The 15,532-nt window shown below is 36.7% G+C and overlaps 1 protein-coding gene across 2 annotated transcripts in view; it reads right to left on the bottom strand.

The window, feature by feature from the left end:
- Nucleotides 1–15,532, bottom strand: part of ESR1 (estrogen receptor 1) — a 277,475-nt gene that overhangs the window by 152,930 nt on the left and 109,013 nt on the right. For both annotated transcript variants that reach the window (XM_025422567.3, XM_035705951.2), the window contains exon 5: nt 3,987–4,322. In XM_025422567.3, coding sequence (XP_025278352.1) covers nt 3,987–4,322 — 336 coding nt within the window. The remainder of the gene's footprint in view (nt 1–3,986; nt 4,323–15,532) is intronic.

Genomic DNA, 15,532 nt, shown 5'->3' with positions numbered 1-15,532 from the left:
TGATGGGAAACTGGACAGCCACATGCACAAGAATAAAACTGGACCGCCATCCTACATCATACAAAAAAATCAATTCAAAGTGAATTAAGGACTTGAAAGTAGATGTGCAACCAAAAAACTCCTAGAAGAAAATATAAGAGAAAGAGTTCCTTCACATCAATCTTGGCAATGATTATTTTGGATCTGACACCAAAAGTAAAGGCAACAAAAACAAAAATAACCACGTGGGAATACATCACTAAACTAAAAATAACTTTAGCATAGCACAATGAAAAGGCAACCTATTAATGAGATAAAATATCTGCAAATCATATACCTGATAAGGGGTTAATATCCAAAATATATAAAGAACACATATATCTCAATAGCAAAAAAGACAGTGTGATTAAAAAAAAGGGCAGGGAGCACCTGTGTGGCTTAGTCAGTTAAGCATCTGACTCTTGCTTTCCACTCAGGTCATGATCTTAGAGTTGTGAGATCAAGCCCTGCACTCGGCTCTGTACCAGGAATGAAGCCTGATTAAGATTCTTTCTCTCCCTCTGCCCCTCCGTACCCCATCCCTTGCAAATTGCAAGCATACTCTCTCTCTTAATAAAAAAAAAAAAAATGGCAGAGGACTGAATAGACATTTTTCCAAAGAATACATACAAACTGGCCAAGAGGTACATAAAAAGATGCTCAACATCACTAATCGGAAGGGAAAGACAAATCAAATCACAATGAGATATCACCTTATATCTGTTAGATTGGCTGTCATCAAAAAGACAACAGATAAATATTGATGAGTAAGGAATTCTTGTATACTGTTCATGGAACTGTAACCTAGTGTTTCACAGCCACTGTGAAAAACAAGATAGAGGTTCTCCAAAAAATTTTAAAATAATTATATGACCCAGTAATCCCATTTCTGGGCATATATCCAAAGGAATCGAAAGCAGCATTTCAAAGAGATATCTGTACTTCCCTGTTCACTGCAGTATTATACATAATAGTCAAGAGAGGAAAACAACCCAAGTGTCCATCAACAGATAAACAAGTAAGATCTGACAAATCTAGATCCAGATATAGTGGAATATTATTCAGCCACGAGAGAAAAAAGGAAATCCTGCTGTTTGTAACAACATGGAAAGATCTTAATGCCTTATACTAAGTGAAATAAGCCAAAGAGGGAGAAATAAATGCTGCATGATATTACTTAGATGTGGAATCAAAGAAGACAAAAATGTCCAACTCAGAAACAGAGCAAAAAAGTGATTGCCAGGATTTGGGGGATGGGACAAATAGGGAGAGGTTGGTAAGAATATAAACTGTCAGTTAGCAGATGAAAAAGGTCTGAAGATCTAAATCATGGTGATTATCAATGATAACACTGTACCCTATAATTAAAATTTGCTGAGAGTAGAACTTAAATGTTCTCACAAAAAAAAAAAAAAATGAGGTGATGGATGGTGTAGGTTAACTAGATGGGAGGGGATCCTTTCACAAAGCCTAAGTATTATCAAATCAGCACAACTTGAAACATCTTATAATTTTGTCAATACTTCACTGAAACTGAAGTTTTTAAAAATGAAATCAACTCACAATTTCTTCTTTATTGATAGCATCTAAATATTAACCAAGGACCCCTGGGAGGCTCAGTCAGTCGAACATCTGACTCTTGATTTTGGCTCAGGTCATGATCTCAGGGTTGTGAGATAGAATCTGCCTGAGATTCTTTCTATTTACCTCTGCCCCACCCACCTACCTCCCCACCCCCGCTTTGCACTCTAAATAAATAAATAAACTCTTTTTAAAAAATAAAAAAAAACAAAGACTAACTAAATGTTCCATGCAGGTTTTTGTATCATGCAGTTAATTCCAAGTACTTCTCTTAGAACTGGCTTTCTTACTACTCTTAACAATGATTTTTTTTTGTCTTCCTTATATATTAATCTCGAAGTATCACCATGCAACATTGCCTATATTAGATTTTTAGTACTGCCTTTTTTTTTTAAATGACAGATGGCATTTGGATATGTAAAAGCTTTCCAAAATGTGATTTTGTCAGTTTTCTGTAAAACTTGGTAATTATCTTCAAAATTTTTCCTGAAGACTTTTTCTTCTTTTTTTTTATCTTTTTAAAATCAATGACTATTTTTATTCTGCTTGGTCAGACAAATAGGCTTATGATTTATAACAGCTGTATTTCAATAGTGCACAAACACACAACTTCATTTCTGCCTTTATAATCCTTTTTTTTTTTAACCATCAAGTAATAAAGCATCATTTGGTCCAAGGGTTTGGAATCATTTCAGTCTTTTAAACTAATAGAATCAAGTGGTTTTGCTATACACCTTATTATCATAAATTTTCTTTAATTCTGGGTTAAACAATGGGATAGCTAAGCATGGACATATCTTCTTTCCCTTGATTTCTGTCTCCATTTTGTTCCTAAATTTAGAAGATTACTGCCATGAATTCTTCGTTTACTGTTAATATACTTGAACTTCATTCCACTATTTCACATGCCCTTCAAATTTTTATAATTACAAAAATGTTGTGAAGGAAATCTACAGATAAGTATGAAAATATATACTTGAGTTCGACAGTGTTCTGAACTAATACTGACAAGACTTCAAGAGGGAAAATATATAAAACTTAACAGCAACTAAGAGTTGGTTCTCAGATATATGGTCATTATTTGTTTTGTTTTGTTTTTCTCTTTTCCCAAAGTATTTTTTAAAAGGTGGTACACAAATACAAAGATAAAGCCTATAATAACCACATTACTTTTAGATTTGCTTACATGGATCTGCTTCACATGAGAATGGTAAGCAAGGTAGGTGCTCAATAAAACTCTTAATTTCAAAGATGGCCAATATTTTTGATATGGCAGTGGATTTACCCTAAAAATCTAAATATGCCTGTCAATCCCCATGTCTCCATTTAATGCAAGCTCCACCACCTAAATGGATGCCCTCTATCAAGTTGGGAATCAAACATTATTCAAAGGACCACATGTTTATATGTTAATATATGCAAATACATGAAATAGTCTCCAAGGCAGACATTTGTTCACTTGATCTATAACCAAACTGTGAAATGCAAGAACCAAACCCCACATTTATTTAGTTTGATTAAAAAAAAAATCTCATGCTTCATAGTTAATAATTAATTTCATCTATTAAAAGAAACCAAGCAAGACAATCTCTGTCTAACACCATTACTCATTTGATCTATAAGCCCAGAAAAAAGATTTAACTTCCTCTTGCCTTGGTTCATCTATGTTAGCTCCTGAATGGATATATTGGAGCATGGAGGAGGTCATTTTCTAGTCTTGTTTCCATAATAACTAGAGTTCTTCTCCCTGAACAACAAGAGCAATAGTCAAATTTTACAGGAACACCAGTTCTGAAAGAACCAACTGAACGACCAAGTGTCACTTCAGCCAGTGCATCTTTCTATCAGCTCCTCTCAGGGATGAGAACCTAATTTATTTTTCTTTTGTATTGCCTTTCTCCTAAATTATTATGAGTAGACAGTTGAGTGAATAATTGACATTCAGTAAAGATACCTATTATCTCTCTAGTCAATAAAGATCTTAAAAGAAAATACTTTAAAGTAAAACTGTCTCTAACAATTGAGGTGTTTTAAACAAAAGTCCTCAATATTACAAATTTGCAGCGCATGGATTATTTTGTGTTAAAAATTTCTGACAATATGAACACATAATATTACATACGCTTATTATGTTGTGACCATCCAAGGTTCTTTGGTTAAAAATAATATCAGGTTAAAGACTTTAATCTTCCAGATTTGGATTTTAAAACATTATTTCCTAGTTTCCAGGAGAATTATAGTATGTTGATAGTAAAATAATAAATTCAGATGTAACCTTGAAACCAATTCGACAGCAAACTGTTGTTTCCCACCACTTCTCCCATGACAGCAAAATCAAGTCATGAGTAGTTATTGACTCAAATCAATGTTGAGCTTAGAGTTCTTACCTGGTACCCTCTTTGCCCAGTTGATCATGTGAACCAGCTCCCTGTCAGCAAGGTTGGTCAGCAAGCCCATCATCGAAGCTTCACTGAAGGGTCTGGATGGGTCATAGTCGGAATAGATTATGGGGGGCTCAGCCTCTAACAAGGCACTGACCATCTGATCGGCTGTCAGGGACAAGGCTGGGCTGTTCTTCTTAGTATGCTTAATCAAGAGAGGGCTTGGCCAAAGGCTGGAAGTCCTCACATCTCCAGAGGACCCCACTTCATTCCTGCCCTCCCCATCATCTCTCTGGCGTTTGTGTTTCAACATTCTTCCTCCTCTTCGGTCTTTCCGTATCCCTGAGAACAAAGGGAAAAAAGCACCCTGTTTATTTCTTTTTCTCATATAAACTTTCATACTAAAAGCAACTTAATTGCTAATAGCCTTTATTTTATTTACAGAAATATTTTGAGGCACAGGTGTACTAGTGTTTACCAACCAGCTGCCTAAGAGGAAAAACAGGCTTTGATGTGTAGCATTCACCAATTTCCATGGTGTAAATGCTCCCACTGTGATAAATTTCAAGCTACTTGTCTGATATTAAGTGGTTTACAAAACTCCTGAAAAGTTAACAGTAGACTTTTATGGGCCAGTACAAGCTGATTTTGACAAACCATTTGTGTATGTGTGTGTGTGTGTGCATGTGCAGGTGTGTCACAGATGCTACAAATAGAATGGAATTATAATTAGTTATTCTTGAAATATGGCTTAGCATCAAAGACTTCTACTGTGAATATTCTTTAAACAGAAATTTAAATGACAATGAAAAAAAGCACTTTCTAACCATCTTTATTTTCCAAGTAGGCCATTTAATGGAAGACACTGAAGGGAAATGACTTATTGGAAATGCATCTGACAGCCTCTGGCTCCCACAGGTGCTCAGCAAGTCTTTGATTGCAGCCAAGCTGCACCTTATCACCTTACTCAGTACTTAACCTAAGACCGCCAAGTCATTTACCTGGCTCTAAGATTTTCACAAATGTATTTCTCTTTCCCTAATATAAAAGCTTTTAAAATAATTGAAAATAATTGCCCCCCAAAGGCTTACCCAGCTGTGGTTCTCACTAACTAAATTATAGGGAGAAGGAGAATCCAATCTCTTTTCCAGTGATTCTTCAAGGTTTCAGCTCAGCGTCTTAACCTGGAAAAGGCCATGCTGTAGTGCTGAAATGTATCAGCAGAAACAAATATCTTAAAAAGACAAAAATTAACACAAGCTTCCATATTTTCAAAAATGTTCATCAGGGTGCCTGGGTGGCTAAGTCGGTAAAGTGTCTGCCTTCAGCTCAGATCATGATCCTGGGGTCCTGGGATTGAGCCCCACATTGGGCTCCCTGCTCAGCAGAGAGTCTGTTTCTCCCTCACCCTCTCCCTCCTGCTCATGCTCTCACTCACTCTCTTTCTCAAATGAATAAATGATAAACAAAAAATCTTTTAAAAAATCTTCATCTCGCCAAAATATGTTGGACAGCAACAGTTCTTAGATTTATATGAAAAAATAATCATTTTGGTAAAAAGCTAATACAATTATTTTTAATATTAAAGACATGAGAAGTACACACTTTTGTAATATATTACCTGTTCTCTCCATAACAAATGAATAACTAATGTCAGAACTTTGTTCTATTCTGTTCTAATTTGTCAAAGAATTGAGAAAATTTGTGGTTGTGAATTTTTTAAGTGTAACTTTTATTCTTATGTCTAGATTAGATATATTAGACAATGCCTTCAAAATATAATAAAGTCACAGACCCTATTTATTCAGTATTAAAATAAGAATTTCTAAGAACTCTTGGAATAAGTAATAATAGTAAAGATTATCATCACTAATACACAGCACTCACCATGTATTTTAAGCACTTTATCTACACTTACATAAAAGCACTTTATAACTAATTCAGTCCTCACAATGATCTTGTAAGGTAAATAGTGGGAAACAACTACGTAGAAAGGTAAATGAACTTGTCCAAGACCATTCTATAATAAGTATGATTTGAGATCCTGGCTCTAAAATGAAGATGTTTTTTCAGTTAACAGTTTTAAAATCTTAGCAATTATCAACAAAGTTAACAAATCTAAAAATATCCAGAAGTAAAATAACTCAGATGAGAACAGTTGTATCTGACCCATCATTGTCCTTAGACATTTCAACTAGTTCACTGCCAGGGGTGCTAATGAGAGAAGACTATCTGAATTAAGAAAGATGATACTCTCTACTTCAGCTCATTAGTGCAGACCTGGAGTTATCATACCCATTGCTGGATGCTACCTGTATAAGAAAAATAAACTTTTTAGAGTAACTAGGATGATGGAGAGATGTGAAATCAGGTCCCATGGAGATTTGCTGAGCAACTAAGAGGGGTTAACATAAAGAAAAGAAGACTTAGAGGAAACATGAATGTCACCCTCAACTGAGCTAGCCTATCCTGTAAAGATGGTGCTATGGTTTGAATGTTTGTATCCCCCCAAATTCTAATGTTAAAATCTAATCCCCAACTGATGGTACTTGGAGGTGGAGCCTTCAGTAAGTAATTAAGTCATGAAAATACAGCCCTCATGAATAGGATTAGTGCCTTTATAAGAGGCCAGAGAGCTACTATGAGCTTGCTCTCTCTACCATGTGAGGATACGAGAAGACAGCTTTCTGCAAGACAGGAAGCAGACCCTATTCAGACACCAGATCTGCTGGCACCTTGATCTTGGAATTCCCAATCTCCAGAACTGTGAAAAATAAACGTTTGTGGTTAAGCCATGCAGCCTATACTATTTCTGTTATAGCAGCCCAAACTAAGTAAGAGATGGGTTTGACTTGTCCTTTAAACTAAGTGAGAGATGGATTCGACTTGTTCTTTATGAGCCCAAATGGTAACCTAGAAGAAATATGTGGAAACTTTGATTAGAGTTCAATATAAGGAAGCAGTATGCAATAGTCAAAGCTGACAACAAAGAATCTGCTGCCACGGGAAATGATACTTTGGATCACTGGGGATTCCCAATAATAAGCCACATGAAGACTTTATGGGGATGTTACTGAAGGGATTCATTTATCAAGTGAACATTTGCACGAGGTGACCTTCAATATACTTTCTCAAGACTGTATGACTCTATGGTCTTCCATTTGGAATGTAAGACCAGTAGCCTTGGAATGAAAAAGGTGGGTGGGGGGGTCAAAAGCAAAAACTTACTTTACAGTCACATTTCTTAGGAAATTTTGAGGTCAGAAATTTGAGAAGATGAATTGTGACTGGTGTTTACATACTTTGGTTGCGGACTGGGATAAAAAGAAAAGTGCATTATTCTTTAGTGTTAGTGTATTATTCAAATATTCTTTAATTCCCTACTCTACAATTTTAGAATAAGATTGGGAATGTGACTAGATATTAGAGGAAATCTGCAGCAGCCATGAAAATCTTTTATTATTTGATCTACATGGAAAGATAAAATCAAGGGATTTGACTAAACAAAAAATGGTTAAAAATGATATTGTTTTCCCTAGGATGAAATCAAGAGTTGCCTGATCACAACTATACATAAGCAATTTACTTTTTAAAAATAAATGTGATTATAAATGTAATTTATTTGTTAAAATTTCAAAGGGGCGCACCTGGTGGCTCAGTGGTTAAGCATTTGCCTTTGGCTCAGGGTGTGATCCCAGGGTCCGGGAATCGAGTCCCACATCAGGCACCCCACGAGGATCCTGCCTCTCCCTCTCTCTCTGTCTCTGCCTCTCTGTGTCTCTCATGAATAAATAAATAAAATCTTAAGAAAAAAAAAAGGTTTCAGAGGTAAGGATAGGTTTATACAACAGAACAAAATACTATTACCACCCACTTTAAAAGTCCCCAGCAGTCATTGTACAGACAATATGATTTCCAGAAAAGGATTTTAGGCTCAGTTTAGGTACTAGTAGTAGCAGTTATCAAATTCAAATTTATCAAAGTATTTATTCATTTGGTAAAAATGTATTCACTACTTATAATGAATATTCACAGATGATACAGTGGTAAACAAAAATAGATTATGTTACCATCCATTAAGTTTTCAGCTTAGAGAGAGAAAGACATCAATCAAGAATCATTCAGTAGTCACTAGATGAATGAATGAATGAACAAAATTCCCAAAACACAATGGAAGGGAGGAGGTGGATCAAGGAGGAGAAGACAAAGAAAGCTTCTCTAACAGAGGAAGTTACATTTAAGCCAAATCATGAAATTTCCTTTTCTGGAGAAATTTAGAAGAAATATATTCAGAGGAGTTGAGTGTCACAAATAGATGATCTAAGGTTGTTGAACACAAACAAAAATGGCCACAATAGACACAACTGGATATATCAAGGAGAGAGTTGAATATTTATTAAATCATCAGATAGTCAAACAGAGAAAGATGGATTCAATTAGCATTAACAAGTATTTTCTCTACCCTTCAATGTACTATATTTTTCAAACATCAAAGTCCCTACAAAATGTACAAACAGGGGGCACCTCAGTGGCTCAGTGGGTTAAGCATCTGCTTTCTGCTCAAGTCATAATCCCAGGGTCCTGGGATGGAGCCCTGTGTGTCCTGCTCTCTGCTCAGTGGGGAGCCTACCTCTCCCTCTCCCTCTGCTCCTCCCCACCCAGTTCATTCTGTCTCTCTCTAAAATAAATAAAATCTTTTTTAAAAACACACAAACAGAACAAAAATAGAAAATTGTACATTTTATTTGTCCAACTGCATGTGGTAGGACCCTAGGGCATAGCTCAATGAGGAAGGCATCCTTTTACATTGTAAATGGTAATTGTCACATACCAGTGTCATTTACCAGTGACAATATTGCACAAATATTTTATAGTAGTTCAAAAAAAATCAAATTGGAATTGAGTGGAAGAAGGTAAAAAAATGACCCATTTTCTACTTCTATTTTAACCTAGGTTAAATGAGAATCACAGATCAGAGCCAATGATTACAGGCTGTGTTGCTATGGAACGTACAGCCAGTTAATTATATAGAGTAATGGGGCATAGGAATGACATGTATAATTATAATCCAAAAGTAAAATTAAAAACTCTATGCTCTCCACCAAGACATTTTCCAGAATTATTTGTAGAGCAGTAACCTAGATTGATATGTATTTTATTTAAGCTCACTTCCCTTTGTCTAATTTAACTATCGGTAAAAAAAAAAAAAAAAATCAAAAGACCAAAACTGAATTCACAAAGCAGAGAGAAAAAAACAATTAGCTTAAATCACGTAAATATTAAACAGGCAGCTCTTGACATCAAGACATTTATTTTGCAGCAAATAGCATTTTAGCTTGCAATGTCATATAAACAAGATGTAGTGTCATTCAATACACTAAAATATCCTTTTCCAGAGTGGCTGAGTAAAATATTCAGCAGCACAATACAAATATCTTGCTATGGATATACTAGTGTACACACATTATTAGCTCTCAGGTTGTGTTACTGATTAGGTAACACTGGCATCAAAGCAAATTCCTGTATACTCTCTTTTTAAAATGTTAAGCTTGCAATAATTCAAGGATTACCCACTGGTTTCCTATGAAGGATTAAGAAAATAAATTATCTTTCATCCAGCAAGCCCACCATTTAGTGTGAAATGCCACCACTTTGAATTTTATACCCTTGGGTTAAGCCTTCTCTAATATCCTTGTCACACTGTTGCAAGGATTTAGAAAGACTGAGTATAGAACTTCCACTTAGCAGCGCTCAAAGTTAATTTGAATGATTCTAATCCACTAGGAAGTGTTAACTTAAAGGAATTTATTAAATTAAGTAACATGGGCAACTGGAATGGGAATAAAAGGGAGAGAGAAGGTATATATGGTTCTCTCCAGGTTAAGGCAAGCTGTAGGGAATGTCCCCCAAGGCTGCCTGGGATCTGCAAGGTATGCTATAAAGCAGCTCAGGGGCTGAGTTCAAGCAAGGAAAAATGGTCTACACACATATCAGTTGCTTCAGCAATTATGTCCTGGTCCTAAAGTAAAAACATCTGTCCTATGGATCATACAAGTTAGTTTAAAAGATTACTTCTAATTAAGTTTGTTTAATCACTCTTTTTTTTTTCCCCCATTCTTTAAATTCCTTGGCCTGGCTTCTGTATCTCAGGAAAAATTAATACGTTATCTGAATATTCATTAATTAAAAGAATTCATTGGATTATTTGCTTGTAATGCATTCTCCTTTTAAAACTTTTTCTGAAATGATCTTTTTTTTTAACACCCTGTGCCTCTACAAAAAAGCAAGTATAACTAGTAATTTTTCCAGTTTCCTAAGACTACTTTAATGTATTATTAAATATTTCAAACATTTACATAATCACTTTTCTTTTGTTTCTCAAAAATTTCACATTATTCATGAGATATTAAAAAGCCAAAGAAATACACTAAAAGTGTTTTAATTCAATATGTTGAAGAAAACCGAAGTGCTAATTAGTTAATTAAATAAAGGTAAGAGCTAATAAAACTTGCTCCAGAGAAACTCCCCTGCATCAATTCTAATGCTTTATCTTCAAATATTAGACATGTATCCTATAAGGTGGAAGCTGTTACAGTGGCCCACTAACAGGAGAAATAAGTTTAGAATAACTAGTGTGCCCTAGGTCCCAAGGACAGCTCAGAGATTTGAGCCTAAGAGAATTATGTAACCATAAATTGTTATTTATATAGTCATGGCACCTAAGTGTACCAGGTCAAGGGACTATGCATTATCCAGTTCTTTAAGAGCAATTTAATGCTCTTTCCCTCCCTTCTTTCACATCCAAGAAATCACCACAACCTAGTATTCCCTTGTGTATTTCTTCCTTGAGCCTCTTTCTTTCTGCCTTTACTGCCATCATCCTACTTCTTGCTTCCATCCCTTTTTGCCTAGATCAATGCAGCAACTCCTAATGCATTTCCTTGCCTAACTTCAATTTCCCTTCCAATCTTTTTTTTTTAATTTATTTTTTATTGGTGTTCAATTTACTAACATACAGAATAACCCCCAGTGCCCGTCACCCATTCACTCCCACCCCCCGCCCTCCTCCCCTTCCACCACCCCTAGTTCGTTTCCCAGAGTTAGCAGTCTTTACATTCTGTCTCCCTTTCTGATATTTCCCACACATTTCTTCCCCCTTCCCTTATATTCCCTTTCACTATTATTTATATTCCCCAAATGAATGAGAACATATAATGTTTGTCCTTCTCCGACTGGCTTACTTCACTCAGCATAATACCCTCCAGTTTCATCCACGTTGAAGCAAATGGTGGGTATTTGTCATTTCTAATAGCTGAGTAATATTCCATTGTATACATAAACCACATCTTCTTTATCCATTCATCTTTCGATGGACACCGAGGCTCCTTCCACAGTTTGGCTATCGTGGCCATTGCTGCTATAAACATCGGGGTGCAGGTGTCCCGGCGTTTCATTGCATTTGTATCTTTGGGGTAAATCCCCAACAGTGCAATTGCTGGGTCGTAGGGCAGGTATATTTTTAACTGATTGAGGAACCTCCACACAGTTTTCCAGAGTGGCTGTACCAGTTCACATTCCCACCAACAGTGTATGAGGGTTCCCTTTTCTCCACATCCTCTCCAACATTTGTTGTTTCCTGCCTTGTTAATTTTCCCCATTCTCACTGGTGTGAGGTGGTATCTCATTGTGGTTTTGATTTGTATTTCCCTGATGGCAAGTGATGCAGAGCATTTTCTCATGTGCATGTTGGCCATGTCTATGTCTTCCTCTGTGAGATTTCTGTTCATGTCTTTTGCCCATTTCATGATTGGACTGTTTGTTTCTTTGCTGTTGAGTTTAAGAAGTTCTTTATAGATCTTGGAAACTAGCCCTTTATCTGATATGTCATTTGCAAATATCTTCTCCCATTCTGTAGGTTGTCTTTGAGTTTTGTTGACTGTATCCTTTGCTGTGCAAAAGCTTCTTATCTTGATGAAGTCCCAATAGTTCATTTTTGCTTTTGTTTCTTTTGCCTTCGTGGATGTATCTTGCAAGAAGTTACTATGGCCGAGTTCAAAAAGGGTGTTGCCTGTGTTCTTCTCTAGGATTTTGATGGAATCTTGTCTCACATTTAGATCTTTCATCCATTTTGAGTTTATCTTTGTATATGGTGAAAGAGAGTGGTCTAGTTTCATTCTTCTGCATGTGGATGTCCAATTTTCCCAGCACCATTTATTGAAGAGACTGTCTTTCTTCCAATGGATAGTTTTTCCTCCTTTATCGAATATTAGTTGTCCATAAAGTTCAGGGTCCACTTCTGGATTCTCTATTCTGTTCCACTGATCTATGTGTCTGTTTTTGTGCCAGTACCACACTGTCTTGATGACCACAGCTTTGTAGTACAACCTGAAATCTGGCATTGTGATGCCCCCAGCTATGGTTTTCTTTTTTAAAATTCCCCTGGCTATTCGGGGTCTTTTCTGATTCCACACAAATCTTAAAATAATTTGTTCTAACTCTCTGAAGAAAGTCCATGGTATTTTGATAGGGATTGCATTAAACGTGTATATTGCCCTGGGTAACATTGACATTTTCACAATATTAATTCTGCCAATCCATGAGCATGGAATATTTTTCCATCTCTTTGTGTCTTCCTCAATTCCTTTCAGAAGTGTTCTGCATTTTTTAGGGTATAGATCCTTCACATCTTTGGTTAGGTTTATTCCTAGGTATCTTATGCTTTTGGGTGCAATTGTAAATGGGATTGACTTCTTAATTTCTCTTTCTTCAGTCTCATTGTTAGTGTATAGAAATGCCACTGACTTCTGGGCATTGATTTTGTATCCTGCCACGCTACCGAATTGCTGTATGAGTTCTAGCAATCTTGGGGTGGAGACTTTTGGGTTTTCTATGTAGAGTATCATGTCATCGGCGAAGAGGGAGAGTTTGACTTCTTCTTTGCCAATTTGAATGCCTTTAATGTCTTTTTGTTGTCTGATTGCTGAGGCTAGGACTTCCAGTGCTATGTTGAACAGCAGTGGTGAGAGTGGACATCCCTGTCTTGTTCCTGATCTTAGGGGAAAGGCTCCCAGTGCTTCCCCAATGAGAATGATATTTGCTGTGGGCTCTTCATAGATGGCTTTTAAGATGTCGAGGAATGTTCCCTCTATCCCTACACTCTGAAGAGTTTTGATCAGGAATGGATGCTGTATTTTGTCAAATGCTTTCTCTGCATCCAATGAGAGGATCATATGGTTCTTGGTTTTTCTCTTGCTGATATGATGAATCACATTGATTGTTTTACGGGTGTTGAACCAGCCTTGTGTCCCAGGGATAAATCCTACTTGGTCATGGTGAATAATTTTTATAATGTACTGTTGGATCCTATTGGCCAGTATCTTGTTGAGAATTTTTGCATCCATGTTCATCAGGGATATTGGTCTGTAATTCTCCTTTTTGGTGGGGTCTTTGTCTGGTTTTGGAATTAAGGTGATGCTGGCCTCATAGAACGAATTTGGAAGTACTCCATCTCTTTCTATCTTTCCAAACAGCTTTAGGAGAATAGGTATGGTTTCTTCTTTAAACGTTTGATAAAATTCCCCCGGGAAGCCATCTGGCCCTGGACTCTTGTGTCTTGGAAGGTTTTTGATGACTGCTTCAATTTCCTCCCTGGTTATTGGCCTGTTCAGGTTTTCTATTTCTTCCTGTTCCAGTTTTGGTAGTTTGTGGCTTTCCAGGAATGCGTCCATTTCTTCTAGATTGCCTAATTTATTGGCGTATAGCTGTTCATAATATGTTTTTAAAATCGTTTGTATTTCCTTGGTGTTGGTAGTGATCTCTCCTTTCTCATTCATGATTTTATTAATTTGAGTCTTCTCTCTCTTCTTTTTAATAAGGCTGGCTAATGGTTTATCTATCTTATTAATTCTTTCAAAGAACCAACTCCTGGTTTTGTTGATCTGTTCCACAGTTCTTCTGGTCTCGATTTCGTTGAGTTCTGCTCGAATCTTTATTAACTCCCTTCTTCTCTTGGGTGTAGGATCTATTTGCTGTTTTTTCTCTAGCTCCTTTATGTGTAAGGTGAGCTTTTGTATTTGAGTTCTTTCCAGTTTTTGAATGGATGCTTGTATTGCGATGTATTTCCCCCTTAGGACTGTTTTTGCTGCATCCCAAAGATTTTGAATGGTTGTATCTTCATTCTCATTAGTTTCCATGAATCTTTTTAATTCTTCCTTAATTTCCTGGTTGACCCTTTTATCTTTTAGCAGGATGGTCCTTAACCTCCATGTGTTTGAGGTCCTTCCAAACTTCTTGTTGTGATTTAGTTCTAATTTCAAGGCATTATGGTCTGAGAATATGCAGGGGACGATCCCAATCTTTTGGTACCGGTTCAGACCCGATTTGTGACCCAATATGTGGTCTATTCTGGAGAAAGTTCCATGTGCGCTTGAGAAGAATGTGTATTCAGTTGAGTTTGGATGTAAAGTTCTGTAGATATCTGTGAAATCCATCTGGTCCAGTGTATCATTTAAAGCTCTCGTTTCTTTGGAGATGTTGTGCTTAGAAGACCTATCGAGTATAGAAAGAGCTAGATTGAAGTCACCAAGTATAAGTGTATTATTATCTAAGTATTTCTTCACTTTGGTTAATAATTGATTGATATATTTGGCAGCTCCCACATTCGGGGCATATATATTGAGGATTGTTAAGTCCTCTTGTTGAATAGATCCTTGAAGTATGATATAGTGTCCCTCTTCATCTCTCACTACAGTCTTTGGGGTAAATTTTAGTTTATCTGATATAAGGATGGCTACCCCTGCTTTCTTTTGAGGACCATTCGAATGGTAAATGGTTCTCCAACCTTTTATTTTCAGGCTGTAGGTGTCCTTCTGTCTAAAATGAGTCTCTTGTAGACAGCAAATAGATGGGTCCTGCTTTTTTATCCAGTCTGAAACCCTGCGCCTTTTGATGGGGTCATTAAGCCCGTTCACATTCAGAGTTACTATTGAGAGATATGAGTTTAGTGTCATCATGATATCTATTCAGTCCTTGTTTTTGTGGACTGTTCCACTGAACTTCTTCTTAAAGGGGAATTTTAAGAGTCCCCCTTAAAATTTCTTGCAGAGCTGGTTTGGAGGTCACATATTCTTTTAGTTGCTGCCTGTCTTGGAAGCTCTTTATCTCTCCTTCCATTTTGAATGAGAGCCTTGCTGGATAAAGTATTCTTGGTTGCATGTTCTTTTCATTTAGGACCCTGAATATATCCTGCCAGCCCTTTCTGGCCTGCCAGGTCTCTGTGGAGAGGTCTGCTGTTACCCTAATACTCCTCCCCATAAAAGTCAGGGATTTCTTGTCTCTTGCTGCTTTAAGGATCTTCTCTTTATCTTTGGAATTTGCAAGCTTCACTATTAAATGTCGAAGTGTTGAACGGTTTTTATTGATTTTAGGGGGGGATCTCTCTATTTCCTGGATCTGAATGCCTGTTTCCCTTCCCAGGTTAGGAAAGTTTTCAGCTAGAATTTGTTCAAATACATATTCTGGCCCTCTGTCCCTTTCGGCGCCCTCGGGAACCC

This window comes from Canis lupus, chromosome 1 (assembly GCF_003254725.2).
Source record: "Canis lupus dingo isolate Sandy chromosome 1, ASM325472v2, whole genome shotgun sequence".
In the NCBI taxonomy this organism is placed as follows: Eukaryota; Metazoa; Chordata; class Mammalia; order Carnivora; family Canidae; genus Canis; species Canis lupus.
The sequence above is the reverse complement of the archived record's forward strand: the minus strand, read 5'-3'. Positions and strand labels throughout refer to the sequence as shown.